At 48.4% G+C, this 14,769-nt stretch overlaps 1 protein-coding gene across 8 annotated transcripts in view; it reads right to left on the bottom strand.

The window, feature by feature from the left end:
* Positions 1-1,972: 1,972 nt before the first annotated feature.
* The window catches only part of rarga (retinoic acid receptor gamma a), a 35,717-nt gene continuing 22,920 nt past the window's right edge, over positions 1,973-14,769 (bottom strand). For 6 of the 8 annotated variants that reach the window (XM_029833739.1, XM_029833743.1, XM_029833742.1 and 3 more), the window contains 7 exons: positions 7,296-7,444; positions 6,743-6,980; positions 5,786-5,949; positions 5,284-5,460; positions 4,705-4,909; positions 4,452-4,610; positions 1,973-4,359 (listed from right to left, as the gene is read on the bottom strand). In XM_029833739.1, coding sequence (XP_029689599.1) covers positions 3,998-4,359; positions 4,452-4,610; positions 4,705-4,909; positions 5,284-5,460; positions 5,786-5,949; positions 6,743-6,980; positions 7,296-7,444 — 1,454 coding nt within the window. In that variant the 3' untranslated portion in view covers positions 1,973-3,997. The remainder of the gene's footprint in view (positions 4,360-4,451; positions 4,611-4,704; positions 4,910-5,283; positions 5,461-5,785; positions 5,950-6,742; positions 6,981-7,295; positions 7,445-14,769) is intronic. The other 2 variants (XM_029833745.1, XM_029833746.1) reach the window with 1 other exon arrangement.

Genomic DNA, 14,769 nt, shown 5'->3' with positions numbered 1-14,769 from the left:
ATCTTTTTCTGCCCAAAGGTGGGTGTCACATTCTGACGTTTCACTGGTGATTAACTTCCTCTGTGTAACTTATGACGCCTTTGGCTTGTCAGCTTCTTCAAACTTGCGCCTCTTTTCTGTAATTTCCATACTTCTTTCTGCAGGCTTCTCCTCATCCTCCCCCCCCCTCTCTTTCGCCTCCACCCTCCATCTTCAAGTCTTGGGTGACCATGGCTAATTATAAAATCAATGATGCCGGGCTGCCTGGTTTACTGCCCGCTCTAAAACCTTAACTGGGAAATCACTGTGGGATTGATGACTCCCCCACTCTTTATCTCTTTTAATTAGAAATGTAAAAGATATGAAGATCCCGAGGCCAGAGCACAGCTCCTGGTTTTTATATCCTCCCCAGCCCTTGCTTTTCTTCCCCGGACCGCTCGAACCTCCACCTGGATTTATTGATCTGGATTTGCTCTACCTGGAATTCTCCGTGTTTACACCTTGTTTCGCTCTCCGTCCCTGAACGACAGCTGGCTGGATTTATCCTCTGCATTTCCTTCTCACCTTCACCTCACCCTACTCTTCCTCTCTGCATGCCCTGCATCACAAGTCTGTCCTGACCCGAGCTCCAGCTCCCGCTCCCCTGCCGGTGTTTATCACACCCCCAGCCCGCTCCCTTCCTCCCTAACAGCAGCTGAGAGCGCTGCGGCTCCACCGTGCTTTATCCTGCTCCTGCTCTTCATCACACTCTGAGGATTCGGCCTCTCCTGCTGCACAACTTCCACCGTGGTCTGAAAAAAACGCTACAGCTCAGCAAATGTGAGCCGGGATCCCTCCCAAGGTTTAAATATTCAAATAAATTTCCCCGGCATGCCACATTCCAGCCTATTTTTTATGGTTTCTTTATTATTTTGCATGAATAATAGATGTCTCTGTGGCTGCTGAATATTACAGAGGTCCCCCCCCCCCCTCATTAAGTCATGGACGGTTCTGCCTTTGGGGTCTTGCTTCACGTATTTACTTCGCCTTTTACCTTCACACCTCAGATAATTAGCTAATCAAGCATCGGTGATGTGGAAGGAAACTTTCCCAGCTCCCCTAAAATCCCCCAAGCGCACCCACAGGTTGCCATGGCAACATCCTCCAGGGCTCCCAATGTACGTGGCCATTTGATTGTACCTTGTAAAATAGTGTGTAATGTATAGCCCTTATTTTAATTCGGGCCCGGCGTTATTGATCGCCCTTTAATGATATTTAATTAAAGTAATCGTATAATTGATAGGATCTCATCTGTGTTTATTGCCCTCCTCTGTCTCTCTATTAATAAAATCAAAGGTGAGACCTCAGAGAAAGAACGACGTTTACGGTCAGTCGCTCTGTGGTTAGACGACTGTTTTCCATCACGATGCCACAAAAGCCAGACCTGATGGCTGACGGAGGGGTCCAGGGGGTTCAGATCAGACGGAAATCTGGAAATCTGGTTATTTACAGCAGGGTTTTGTTTTATAGACAGGGCTTGAAAAATAAATATCACCATTTCTGCTTAAGAAAGGGTTGTATCAAGCCATTAAAACTTCTTTTAAAGAACTTTTTTGTGTGGTGCCAACCTGATCAAAGTGCCTTCTCCTACTGAAACTCCAGTGAAGAAATGCTGATGCAAAGCTTAAGGTTTTAGTTAACTTGCAAATAACTGGACAGAAGAGACGGAACTGGAGGAAACGGCAGTTTTAACGTTTCTGTGTGCACGCTGCAGAGAGCTAAATCTTATTAGCAGAGCTTTATCTGATGTCCTTGTTCAGCAGGAGGATGTGATTTATTACCATCTGCACCACAGCTCTCCGTGACCAAACAGACCCGCTCGCTTCCCATCGTGCACCGCTGTCGCAGCTCAAGAGCTCCCTCTACCGACGGGACCCGCTAATGCGCCCGCTCGTCCCAAAACAAGTTCATTTGTCCTTAAAAATAGTCTAGAAATGAAGTTACAAAGATCCAATAGTTTTACAAAAATTAGTTTATTGTGCCTCTTACTGTTTATATGGCTTTTCTTGATATGACAACAGTTGACATAAACAGGGTAGACAACACCTTGGCCAAGTCGACAAAAAAAGAGAGAGAAACTACATAATCTCAATATTGTAGCTGAGTTACCATCATTTACATCATGACAGTCCAGCAGAGAGAGAAGGGATGAGGTTATCGCAAGTGTTTTTGTATGACAGCAATGTGCTGAGCACATTCTCCCAGTGACTGAAAATAAGCATTCATACACGCGCGCCCGCTTCAAAACGAGGAGATCTGTCCAACATCTCAGAGCCGGGACCTCTCGCTGCTCCCCGGCTGTCTGTATTGCTTCAGAAGAAAGAAAAACAATCCCGTAAATGTGCAGGAGCGTACCCTCCCGGCCGATCCCCGCCGTTTTGGCAATAAACAAATGATGCAGGAGAACAGGCGATCCTCCACGGCTCCGTTCCCGAAACGTGAGGATACACAAAGAACTTAAAAAAAGGAGAAGAAATGAAAGACAGGTTCATATCATGGCTTTTGGGATGAGAAGGCAGTTTGTTGCATGGATGCCAGCCCCAGCACACAGGCAACGATGACGTCAGTCTGGCATCAGTGCTCGTTTCATCAGATTTATCACCTTCTCTGTACACGCAGAGGGATCGAGCTGATCATAACATGTCAAGAATACACACATAAATATTGCCTGTTTCTAGCGTGCCACGGGGCCGCTAGTGTTTGGTCCTTACTGAAAAGCCCTGAGTCTGGTTTCAAAACATCTTCCTGCTTTAGACTTGCATAAGTCTTTGATTATTGTGTAAATGAATGATGTCGGATGCTGTGCGCACGTTCACCGTGCATGCTGACTGATTAGCTTCTGCGTGCTCGCGGACAGTAAGGGCTCGTAGCAGATGGGATGGGCCTTACTGGAACAGGAGATCAGGAAATGAAAAGTGCTACATGTGTGGTGTAAAGTGGAGATCTCCGTCGCTCCGAGCACTCGTGTCAGCACGCCTCTGTGTAACGTGCATGAGATCGGGGAGTGCACGTGAGAGTAAGCTGCTCTGCCGTGAGGGCCGCTGGATCCTGATTGGAGATGGACAAATCCTAACTTTGGCACTAAGATATCACGTTCTGCAACAACAACAACAAAAACGGTCAATTGAACAAGTGTCGATTCCCTGATAACAGAAACGGATCAACTGGAAGGTCCCAACAGTCTTCTGGGTTGATTGACACCCACAGCGGCCTAAAGAAGAGAAGACCTCGCCAGTTCTGATTACCCTTCTTTCCCTCGGAACATCTTCTCAGGAAAGCTCTTCAAAGAATTTGTCTACAAGATTCATATATAAAATCAGGATAACAAATAAAGACAAAAATATAATGGTATATAGATATGTATGGACTTACTCATAAATTGAAAAAAAAAGTGAGACAGGAAACAATATTCAAAAGCAATAACCACAAAAACAAAATATAAGCAAATTCAATTTGGTTTTGCTCTGTTACGTTTTCCTTTGCATTTGTTTTTTTTTTTTTCGAGAGAGAGATGTGCTTGTTTCTAGCCGCTGGAATCAACTGCACAGTTTGGAGATCTGATTGGCCGTCCCGCTATCATATAAAAGAACAATAAAGCAAAAATAGAACTAAAGAGACAACATTTAGCTTTTTCAAGAGGTTACGTTTTGTTTTTTTGTTTGTTTTTTTCAGGTTAACCTTCCTCTATTCCAGGAGTTCCTATGTTTGTTCCACCATCTCTCCGTGTTCCTGCAGTTCTGTCGTCATGGACCGTGTGGCCTGAGTTAGAGTGTCTGTGTACATAAGGCTCTGCTGGGCTCCACCCTGGAGACACTATCATGTGCAGTAAGGGGGGGGCAGGCCAGCATTATTTTTATTCTTGAGGTGGGAGAGTGATACTGAGCTCAGGTTTTATGTCTGATGGATGTCTGTGTCTGCATGTGTGTGTGTGTGTGTGTGTGTGTGTGTGTGTCTGAATGTGTGTGTGTGTATAAAATGTTCACTGCGCCCTCCCGGTGAGTCCTTTCCTCGATCCGTCCAGGTTGTCCAGAACCCCCCAGGGCTCGCCATCACTGTCCGAGCTCCTGTCTCGCTCTTCGTCGCCGACGTCGTCCTCTTCATCCTCCTCCTCCGGTGACGGCTCGCTGCCGTTTTCCGTGGCCCAGCTGTCGTCCTCATCCTCGGCTTCCTGCTTCAGGACCAGGGTGGAGGGGGGCGGCGGGGGCGGGGGCGGCGGCGGCGGCGGGCTGTCGTTGCTCTCGGTTTGGTCTTCGAAGGCCTCCGGGTTCTCCAGCATCTCCCTGATCAGTGGGGGCATGGGCCCCGGGATCTCCGTCTTCAGAGTGACGGCTCTTTCTGCGCCTGAAGCAGGAAACACAATCGTTTTATAACCGGCTGACATGACAGCAGCTCAAATCCAAACTTGCTGCCCTGATCATTTCCTTCACTCTAACCTTTAGTGCTGATGCCCCTGAGGTCGGTGATCTTCATCAGCATGCGTGGGAACATGTGGGGCTTGTTGGGGCGGCGGCGGCGAGCGTAGATCTTCAGAGCCTCCAGCAGAGGCTCCTGCAGCTTGTCCACTTTCTCGGGCTCCTCCAGATCCATACGATCTGATCAGAAGAACAGGAAATCCGCTTAGTCTCATAAAAATGAGGCGCTGCTGGTGGGGACAAATCATTCAAAGGGGCGTTTGCCGTGCAGTACCTCCACAGATGAGGCAGATGGCGCTGAGGAGGCCCGTTTCTGTGTCGTCCATCTCCAGGGGCAGAAGCTGACCAGCAAATGCAAACACCAGATCCGTGAGTGGTCCGAAGCCGGCATTGTGCATCTGCGTCCGGTTCAGGGTCAGACCATCAGAGAAGGTCATAGTGTCTTGTTCTGGGGTGTAACGTGTGCAGATTCTCAGCATCTGTTTACAGAGAAGGGGGAAATATATATGGTGAAGTGATATGCCGAGGTTCTCTACAGCGCTGGTCTCAGTGACAGCTTAATGTAAAGTATTTCAGGTTTATGAAAACACGTGGTTTATTGCGGCGTCGCGTTGTAATACCATTTATTACCAATAGATGTCAGCATTCCCAAATCTGCCAAATCTTTCTATCTGCGTGTTACTCTTTCTAACGTCCTGCTGGAATTTTTTAATTTGTGAGTCATCCCAACGGGATCAGTAAAGTTGAGTTGAAGGTGAAGTTGACGTTGAAGTAGGTTTTTGGGATTAAAAAGCTTTCTTGGCAAAGTCAAGTGAACAGGACGGGGGGGGGTAGAAAAACAATGGTTTCTCACCAGTATGTCCAGGCAGGCCGACTTCAGCAGAGTGATCTGGTCAGCAATGGTGAGTGAGGTGAATCCTGGCAGCCGCTTTGCGAATTCCACAATCTTGATGATGCATTTTGTGGAGAGCTCGCTGAACTTGTCCCATAAACCCAGATCCAGCTGGACCCGGTGGTCTGAGCTGGAGTTCTGGAAACACACAGGCGGATTTGTGCGGTTACTGAGGTGGCGCACGGGCCCGTTTGCATCAGAGACGAGGGAGCCAGGGCCTCGCAACACAATTTTCCATTTTTGCATCAATCAAGGTTGAAGGATCCGTTTGTATGTTGCATCAATCACTCAGACACACCGATGGCTCACTGGCGGGCTAAATTACTTAAACTATGTTGAGAAAGCCAGGGTGAAAATTGCATCTTTGAATGCAATCTGGGGAGTTTAGCCTGACAGCAATGCAGCATTACCACACGGTGAGATTGCATTTGTACAATAGGGGGATTGTGTACGTGCGACTTACGGTGGTGTATTTGCCCAGCTGGCCGAGCGATGGGAAAGTTTCTTGGTGAGCTTTGCTAACTTTATTGACCAGCTCCTCCAGCTCTCCACTCAGCTCGTAGCTCTCTGGGAGCACCACCTCCTCCTTCACGTCTTTCTTCTTTTTGTTCCTGTCATTACGCACCGCTGTGTTGAAGACAGAAAAATTGAGAATAGATTGAGACGCAGGCAAAATTCCTACTTTATGCATGTTCAGTGGACAGACACAGAATGTCCCTCTAATTGATCAGAGATCATGTGTAAAAACATCCATCATGCTGGTGCTTTCTGCCTTTTGCGCTAGAAACCAGAACTCAGTGGCAGTCGAGATTATTCTTAACAATCCTAACATGTTTCCTCCAGCGCGTCGCCGACACTGGCTATCTCCTCCTTATCTTTTGCTCTCTTCCTTGCCCATCTCTCTATCCACTTGACCGGTGCACACAGACCAGTCCTCCACTCTCTCTCTCCCTCCTCCTCCCATACTTTCCTTCCTCTCAGGATATCCAGTAATAGCAGAGGCACAATGTGATCCCGGTCTTAACACACATCCCACACAAACATTACACCCACATACATGTCCCACGGGTTCTATAAGGACAAAAAAACCCAGCCATACACCCATGTCACATCTAGCCATTCAGACAACAGAATTTTGATATTTTGATTCAATAAACATCCAGAATGTCGCTACCATGACTCAACTGTAGTTGTGTTCATGAATCCAGGGCCTGCCCGGCTTTCTTCGGGTGTAAAGTTGGGAAATTGGACTAATTTTTGTGAGGCCATTAGTCATGTGATCGGTGCAGCTCCCAGCCTCTCCCTGAATCCTCCACTAATGTGCTCATCATTTGTACCACTGCTGATTCTTTCCCAGTTTTGGACAGAATATTAAAATGCAATGGTCATTTTTGAGAAATCTGAAATGACGAGGTGGAACCTGTCTGGGTAGCTTTGCTGGGTAGAGGTAAGCGGCAATCCGTGGTGTGTCGGGTTTGATCTCGGGCTTTCGGGACTCCGACCCCAGAGCGCTCACCTTCCTTGGACATGCCGACCTCAAAGCACTTCTGCAGCCTGCAGTACTGGCAACGGTTGCGTGTGACCTTGTTAATCTGGCAATTCTTGTCTCGGTGGCAGGTGTACACCATGTTCTTCTGGATGCTGCGACGGAAGAAGCCCTGAAGCATCGGGAGGGAAAAGGCAAAAGTGGAAAGGGCGAGACAGGGAGAGAGACTGTGTGTTATAGTCAGACAAGGACATAACATTTAACATAACGTTTCTCTTTTGTTTCATTTTATGGAGCAGAATCCTCGACTCTGCGTCGTCCTGGCAACTTTTCATCGCAGGGCTTCACACTTGCATGAATTGAATGCCTGCGGGTCTCTTATGTGCATGTAAAGGTATAACTACCAACCCTTGCAGCATTCTTGCCACATGGTTGCAATAAATCCAGACTCCGTAAAGATCCGAAGCATCTGGCAGGTTCTTCTCACCTTGCAGCCCTCGCAGGAGCTGACACCATAGTGGTACCCCGAGGATTTGTCCTGGCACACAAAGCACGGCTTGTAGACGCGGGGCGGGGGAGGTGGAGACGGGGAACTGGGCACCATCTCCTCCGAGCTGGTGCTCTGGGTCTCCACCGCTAAGGGCAAGAAAAAAAAAAAGACAGAAAACAAAGGTCAGCAGAGCACATGATTGTATCATCAGGCGTTGTGTGAGATGTAGCATGCAGGCTGAGATGTCATATGTGCACTTGACAAGATTAAAGGAAAAAAAAGGATTAGCTGCCATGTCCTTGACAGAGGGACAACTGACAGATAAATGCTTGTCAGTTTTTAATTTTCTGCGTGATGGGTTACGTGAAACAGATCTACATTTGGCCTGGAGGTCAGAAACACAAAACTAAAGGGTGTTTAGGCTTTAAGTTTAAAAAAAAAAATATATATATATAAAATAAAAATAAAATTTTAATAATAATTAGTAATTAGAGACTTTTAAGGGGAGCTACAAGAGCTACGTGATTGGCACTATTAAGGATCATTCTTTTCAAAGCCGCAAATCAAAGCAGGAACCTTATGAAACAAACTGTTGACGTGAGAGAAGGGCAAGTAAAAGCGAGGCGTCACTCCTCATTCCGGAGCGACAACAGTGCGTGATGGCGTCTCACTCGTAGCGACACGCTGAATATCCACTGTTGTCCCAAACGTGCTAACCTTTCACCGCAAAAGCCCTGACGTTGAAACGCCACTTGCATTCTCGGTGCTTGACATTAAACTTGACCATGTTGTGAAGTGGAACATCTATAGGCCCTCCTGGATGTGTGCGGCGTGCAGCGTATGGATTCCATACTTCCCATGAGAAACACAATCTGCTGCACGCCTGCAGGACCAGAGCCTCGCCACACATGTTGGCCTGCACAAACTCAGACACACATGTTGCTCATACGCTGCGCACTTGAACATCCACTTACCCAACGGCACTTCTTTCAACTTTCACCCTTGGTTACCCTGAAACCCCCCTCGACCCACCAAACACCCCCCGACTATGTATCCCACAACCTCCTGACACATAAACCCTATTTTTCTCTTGTTTCCTGGCCCTAAATTCCTCAGTGCAGCCCTGCCAGGTTTTAACAGAGGCCTAGGCTCATAAGGCAGCCTATAAAGGCGGTCCCATGGCTGGACTGGAGGCCCCAGCTCGGCTGGTCTCAGCTTTATTAGGGCTCGGTCACCTTGGGCAGCTATTCACACCACCAGCTGTAGCTCCCAGCCCGTAAAACGAGCCAATCATAAAATACAAAAACAGAGAGGCTCTAAAATTCTAACTTTTACTGCACCGACCTTCCCCCCTCTTGCACCTTCAATGGAAAGCACAGAGGGCTAGCCTAAACTTAACCTACCCCCCCACCTCCTGTCTCGCATGCCCAAGGCCAGGGCAAAAACCCCAGCAACTTGACTTTTCACAAGAGGGAAGACTTCAAAAGAAGGGGGCATAAAAACAGGAATTTTTTTTAAAAGAGAGAGAGAGAGAGAGAAAGGGGCAGATGGGGGACGGAGGCGAAAGGGGGGTAGAGTTGCTGCTTGCGGTGGGTCTCGTTCAACGACATGCTGAGCGTTTCAGAAACCCTGCTACAGCTGCAGTGACTGTGACCGACCAGCTACAACCTCATTAATGATACGAGCAGAAATATACCAGACGTTCTCATTTGCTGCCTGCTGCCCAAACATCTGGTTTTGTCTGCGCACATATATGTATGTATGTATGTGTGTGTGTGTGTGTGAGAGAGAGAGAGAGAGAGAGAGAGAGAGAGAGAGAGAGAGAGAGAGAGAGAGAGAGAGAGTTTTTATACTTTTACGGTTCAGTCTCCGAGTTCAAATTACTTCTTTGAAGGCCGTTGCTGGAGGCAAATATGTTTTCCATTATTTTTAAGAAATCCCAAAGCCAAATGTGCAAATCAATCTAAAGTGGTTTACAGCAGCGTGAAGGTTCCTACAGCAGACCACGTTGCTCCCTGGCCAGAATCTAACAAAGCAGCAGGGTCAGCGGGAGAGCAGAACCCTTCTGAACGTGCCATGAACCTCAGTGTTTATGCAATAATAACAGCAGCAAATGAGGCTGCAGACCAAGCGTTGACAACCCCTTCGAAGAGGACAAACCATATGTGGCGTCAAGGAACGAACACTGACTGATGCTGTCTAAAGCAGGGGAGCCAGAGACAGAAAGACCCTCCTGGAGAAGACTCAGGGACACGGGGAGATATAACACACCGGGCCTCACATGAATCTGACCCTCGCCAGAGAACATGACTCCTGGAGACGCCTCCTAGACGCCGCTAGACCAAAAACTCTCCTACTGCTCCCCCTGGGGTGCCGTGGCGAGAGGACCCATTCACGCAGCCGCCGTGAATCCCCTCTAGCCGGTCTCCTCAGCTTAGCTCAGCGCTGTTTAGAAAACAAAACCCCGTGAAATGAGAGGCCCTCCTTATCAGCGCTCTGAGGCCGGAGGCGCCATTTGCATGACAATCCCCTGGGTCAGGGCTGGCGAAACGATGATGGACGGATGAGAGGAGAAGAGTGGGTTAGGTGGGTGGCTGCTGTTGTTGGGGGAGGAGAAGACAATGGGGAAGAAGAGGGGATAGTTGAGTTACCAGTAGCCAATGTTAGCTTTTCTGCCAAGTATCAGTTTACTCCCTAATCCCTTCTGTCGTTGCTCTCTGTGCACAAGTGGCCCGCCTGTACTGACCAATCTAATCCCCTGGTCGCACACAGGAGTCACTATTCAACGGCAACGGACCCAACACATGCACACAGGAGGATAATGTTCACCTACCAACGATCAAACACCACGCAACGAAATGCAGAGCCCTCCATTAGGCTTCAGCTGGAGCGGGATTTGCGGCCCATCACTCTCCACAACCTCATTAGCTGTGAAATGTAACTGCGCGGCAAAAATAGCCGTTTGGGTGAAGGTTACTCCAACTAGGTCAATTACATTAAATTCTAGGTCGGGTGAGCCGGGCCCGGCTCTGTCCCTCTAGGTTCGACAGATAAGGATGAAATCGTTTAGAAAACGATGGGGTTCTACAATGAAATGAGAAAGCTCCTGGTAACTGGGAGGCTGCCTGATAGTCAGTCAGCTGGAAAGGGGAGTGTGTTCTGGTATATTTGAGCACAGGCATGACTGTGCAGCTTGTGTTGGATGTTGCAACACAGTCCTTTATTTTCACAGAGCAGCATATGACATTCTGGCAGCGCAACAAGCCTTCTTTCACAATAAGCCTGCAGATTTTGTCTACGTGACCGAGGCTTCAGAGCTTCGCTTGTGAACACGCAGGCGCCGGCCGTGCATGTGAGGATAACGTGCATCGATCACCGAGGAGGACTGAGCGCTGCAGACAAATACAACGATGCCAGGTGTTTCTGCGCAGCAACTTCATTTGATTTTAAAATGACTGTAACGTTGCAGCGTTAGCAAACAGTGCTAATAAAATCGCTTTGTGTTCAACTGCAAGTACGGGCACGCTGGGCCTCCTCTGCCACTATTAAACTTGCTTTTTTTCCTTTCCGTTGCACATTTGTGAACATATGAAGGCCAGAGCAGCCAGTCTGTGGCATCAGGGTCGTGGGCCGGGCAGACAGCCGTGGCAGACGGGGAGCAGATTGAGAGAGGATGGTGAGCAGTGGGCTACAATGCTCTGTTGGCACACTCGCTGGGGGCCTTTCATGGTGTACCCTGGCCCCCTGTGACAGAGGGCCCGACGCCACAGAGGACTCACTGAGTGACTGTGAGCTTACTGAAATTTTCAGGCTTCATGAGAAAGAGGAAAGAGAAGGGCCACACCCTTGTCACGGCTGCCAGCGTATTTCAGTCACTTCTGTTTCTCTGCCCACATCTTCCGGCCATCCCTCGGAGGCTTCTGCAACATTGATCTACCCACCAGACTTGTTTCCTTCCTCTTGTCAGTCCCATTCTTTCCAGAGGATCTACGTCACGGCGTTTGCTTCACCTTCTTCTACGTGGAGTTCTGATCACCTGTGAATCTACAAAATGTCCACTGTGGGAGTTACTCTGACACTCCCAGTATTTTGGAGGAAGCAGAGGTTCTATGAAGAGAACTCAAGAATAAAGACAATGTGTGGAATGTAAAAGCGTAAATATGCTGACACAAATGGGGGGGGGGGCTTTCATTAAAGGTGTTGAGCGCTGGTGACACCTTTCACCAGCCATTACCTGAGCTCGTGTGTCTGCGAAGAGGCCCAGTTTAACTGCCACTGGTTTATGAAACCCAGCTGTCAGTCAGGAGACGGCTCAGGTTTGAGCGGTGAAGTCAAAGAAGTTACCTGCATGCCACTTCCTGGGTTTACCGCCTCCTCTCGCAGCTAGCGCAGTCATGAAACGCAGAGAGGGACCAACTCGTGCACGCATACGATGGCGCGTTAATGTCAAATCGTAGGATGTTTGTGCGTTACATGGTTCATACTAGTGGAGCTCAAATAAAAAACAGAGAAGCAGAGCAGAAAAGGCAGCAGGTGAGATAAGCCCGTATCCTCAGGGCACGTTTTAAAAGGCGGAATTACCCCAGCAGTCTGGTGCCGCTCTCAAAACAGCCTTTCTTCTTTACAGCACCTCATAAAGAGCCTTTTGATATTTTCTTGATGGAGTCAGCCAAGCCAACATTTGGCAGCAAGCACCTCCCTTTTCCTGCAACACACAACCCTGTCAAGAGACACACAAGCTGGCTTCGAACTGTAACTAGTCCACAAAGCTGTGTGTCCCCTATGAACCCGGTTTGGGAAAAAAAAAAGTTTCCTTAAAATGTCCTTCAACATTTGCGGAAGGAGCCATTGAAAACCAAGTTTAAAGGAAAGTTGATCCCACTGAAAGCTTTTTTTTGTTGTTTTTTTTAACAAAATGGTTTGTGCAGTCAGTGGCGTGCAGATAGGTGGAAAAAATCTGCCCCCTCTTCCCTGCGGTGAGGTGCAGCTGACTCTTCATCTGCCCACCAGAAGAGAGAAAAGAGACACGTCTTTCTGCCAGTGACCAGAAACTGAAACCGTGCCCGCCACTCAGGAACAGACTGATCCGTAGCAACGGCGGGGACGACCTGGGCGAGGAAGCAGACGGAGCGGGGAGGTGTTCAGACGGGCGAGGTGACGAGAGGGAGCCCAGTCATTGAGGCGGATTCCGGGTCTTTGATCCCGTCTTGTTTTTCGTCCACCCAGACTTCCCCCTCACCATCTGTGGCCGTGGCTCTCACCTGCCCGTCTCTGGCAGGGTCGCGAGCAGTCGTTCAATTGCTATTGCTTCCTCCCCGCAACAATAGAAACCTACAAAAGTAGAAGTGGCCCAGCTGTAGCCGCCACCTCGCTCTGCGAGAGGAAGTGAGCGGAAAGGAGGCTAACGTAAACAACAACAGTAGTATTCACTCAGACTCACTGGGGAAGCACCGCAGACCAAAGCGTGTAAACTGTTATTAGACGAGCCAAGCATGCCCACAGTTGTGAACACAAACAAACGCACGCATACACACACATTTAATTCAGTGGATGTGAAAAAGAAAAAGAAAACAGACAACAATACAAGACCCAGGAAATGACTACGGCTCCTCGAAGTCTGACTAGTTCTATACCGTTGTAGTGAAACACTGGCACAAAGATCCCCTAAAACTGGCACCGTGAGTCATATCAAATGTAGAAGTAATGCTGAGAAACTTCTGCTTTGAGTAGTTCTGAGAGCACTGATGTATATCAAGAATTTCTTTTTTTCACTCTGCTTGGCAACCAACCACCAACAGGTTACCCAATGATCTCTGGGCGGAGGCCGTCAGCACACTGACAAGAACGTCAGAAAAGAGCGCAACAGTGATTCATTTCCTTCTCTGTCTGTGTCTTGATGACTTGGAAGTTCCATCTGAGATTAATAGCAGTCGGAAACGTCACATTTTTGACGGTTTGATTGTAACCGTGAGTGTAAAAAGGAAACAAAGTCGGTTCAGTCAGTTGCCATTGCAGCAGCGTGTTCAGCATTCCTGAACAAAGAATAAATCATCTTTAGCAGCCCCCTCCAACTCCTTTGTTGGATCACTTCCTGTCTAACTGCCTGTCTGGCTGGCTGTTTTTTCTCTTAGTGTTTTCTAGCAAAAGGGTCAGAACTTAGAAGCTCTTGGGGGGGGGGGGGGTCCAGAACTACTGACAGACTGACTGCAGAGCTTCCCATTTGGTCTGAGTCCCACAGCGTCAGCATTAGTGCCCCATACTATATTCTGCTAGCTGGTAGCTGTGGAAGAGCGTGTCTTTCCCCCATGCCTGCCGTCTCCCATGCCGTGCCTGTCATGTGTAAGTGAGAATGCATTTCTTGTGTCAGATGAGGAGCAGGACATCTGCTGCATGGCTGCACTGGAACAGACAGTTTACAGAGATGTTTCTTTTGCTTTTAGACGGGGACCACGAATGCAAAAAAAATCCGCATTTATTTATTCAAACTTGATATATTTATATCAGTGAAGAGCACAGAAAACACACTTTGTTCTGACTGTTTGGAAATGGAAAACATTGACAAAGAACTTAAAATGAATTGCTTTTAAATAAACGCGTGGGTGCACCTCAGAAGGTAGAGTGGCTGCTAAACAGAAGGGCAGGGGTTCGACCCGCATTCCTTTGAGTAGGCATCAAACAACTACACGACACTCAGAAAGTCACCCACCTGTTCGTCATCAACAAACAACACCATCGACACACGCGCGCACAAAAAAGAAGCTTATTTCCACTTCCAGAAGTGTACACATGGAAAAATCTGACTAATGCCAAGGTGAAAACAGCCCCCCCAACCCCAAACAAAATCTATCATTCTCCACCTCTCGGGCCAGATAATGGCTCGGCTGCACCATCCACCCATCACTCTCTGCCAAACACCGTCGGCTGCGTAAACACGGCCGATTCACACAAACACAGAGGGCAAACGGTCGGCTTGGTCTGGGTTTCTAGTCCCGGCTTCGAATGTCAGAGCCCCCCTCCACTCCTCATGACAGCGAGGCCCCACTGGACCCCAGTTGTCAGTGAATAACATGGTGGTTCACACTCGGCTCGCACATCCCTTCAACTTGGCACCGACGCGCACTCACTCCTATACACACACTGTACACAAACATTCCAGTCTGAAAATAAAACTTTTACGGGCGTATGCGCAGGTAAAACATGCACACATGTGTACACACGCTGCCTGCCAAGTTCCCACACCTTTTGACAAGAGAAAATGTACTTGGCAGGCAGCGTGCTGTTCTCAGTAAGCTGCTTCGATGGCAGCAGCCAGACACGGGTGTGAGTGTGGGCGGCCAGAATACCTCCGTGATCAGCAAACTGTTGGGCAAGAGCGAACAAAAAAGTCTGGATTTTACTCTCCACTGATACAAAGGGGCAAACTGTTGGCGCAGTTGCCTAATAACAGCCTATTCCGTCATGAGTTGTTCCA

The sequence above is a fragment of the Takifugu rubripes genome, chromosome 3 (assembly GCF_901000725.2).
Source record: "Takifugu rubripes chromosome 3, fTakRub1.2, whole genome shotgun sequence".
NCBI classification, from domain to species: domain Eukaryota; kingdom Metazoa; phylum Chordata; class Actinopteri; order Tetraodontiformes; family Tetraodontidae; genus Takifugu; species Takifugu rubripes.
Note: the sequence above shows the minus strand (reverse complement) of the source record. Positions and strands in the feature narration are given on the sequence as shown.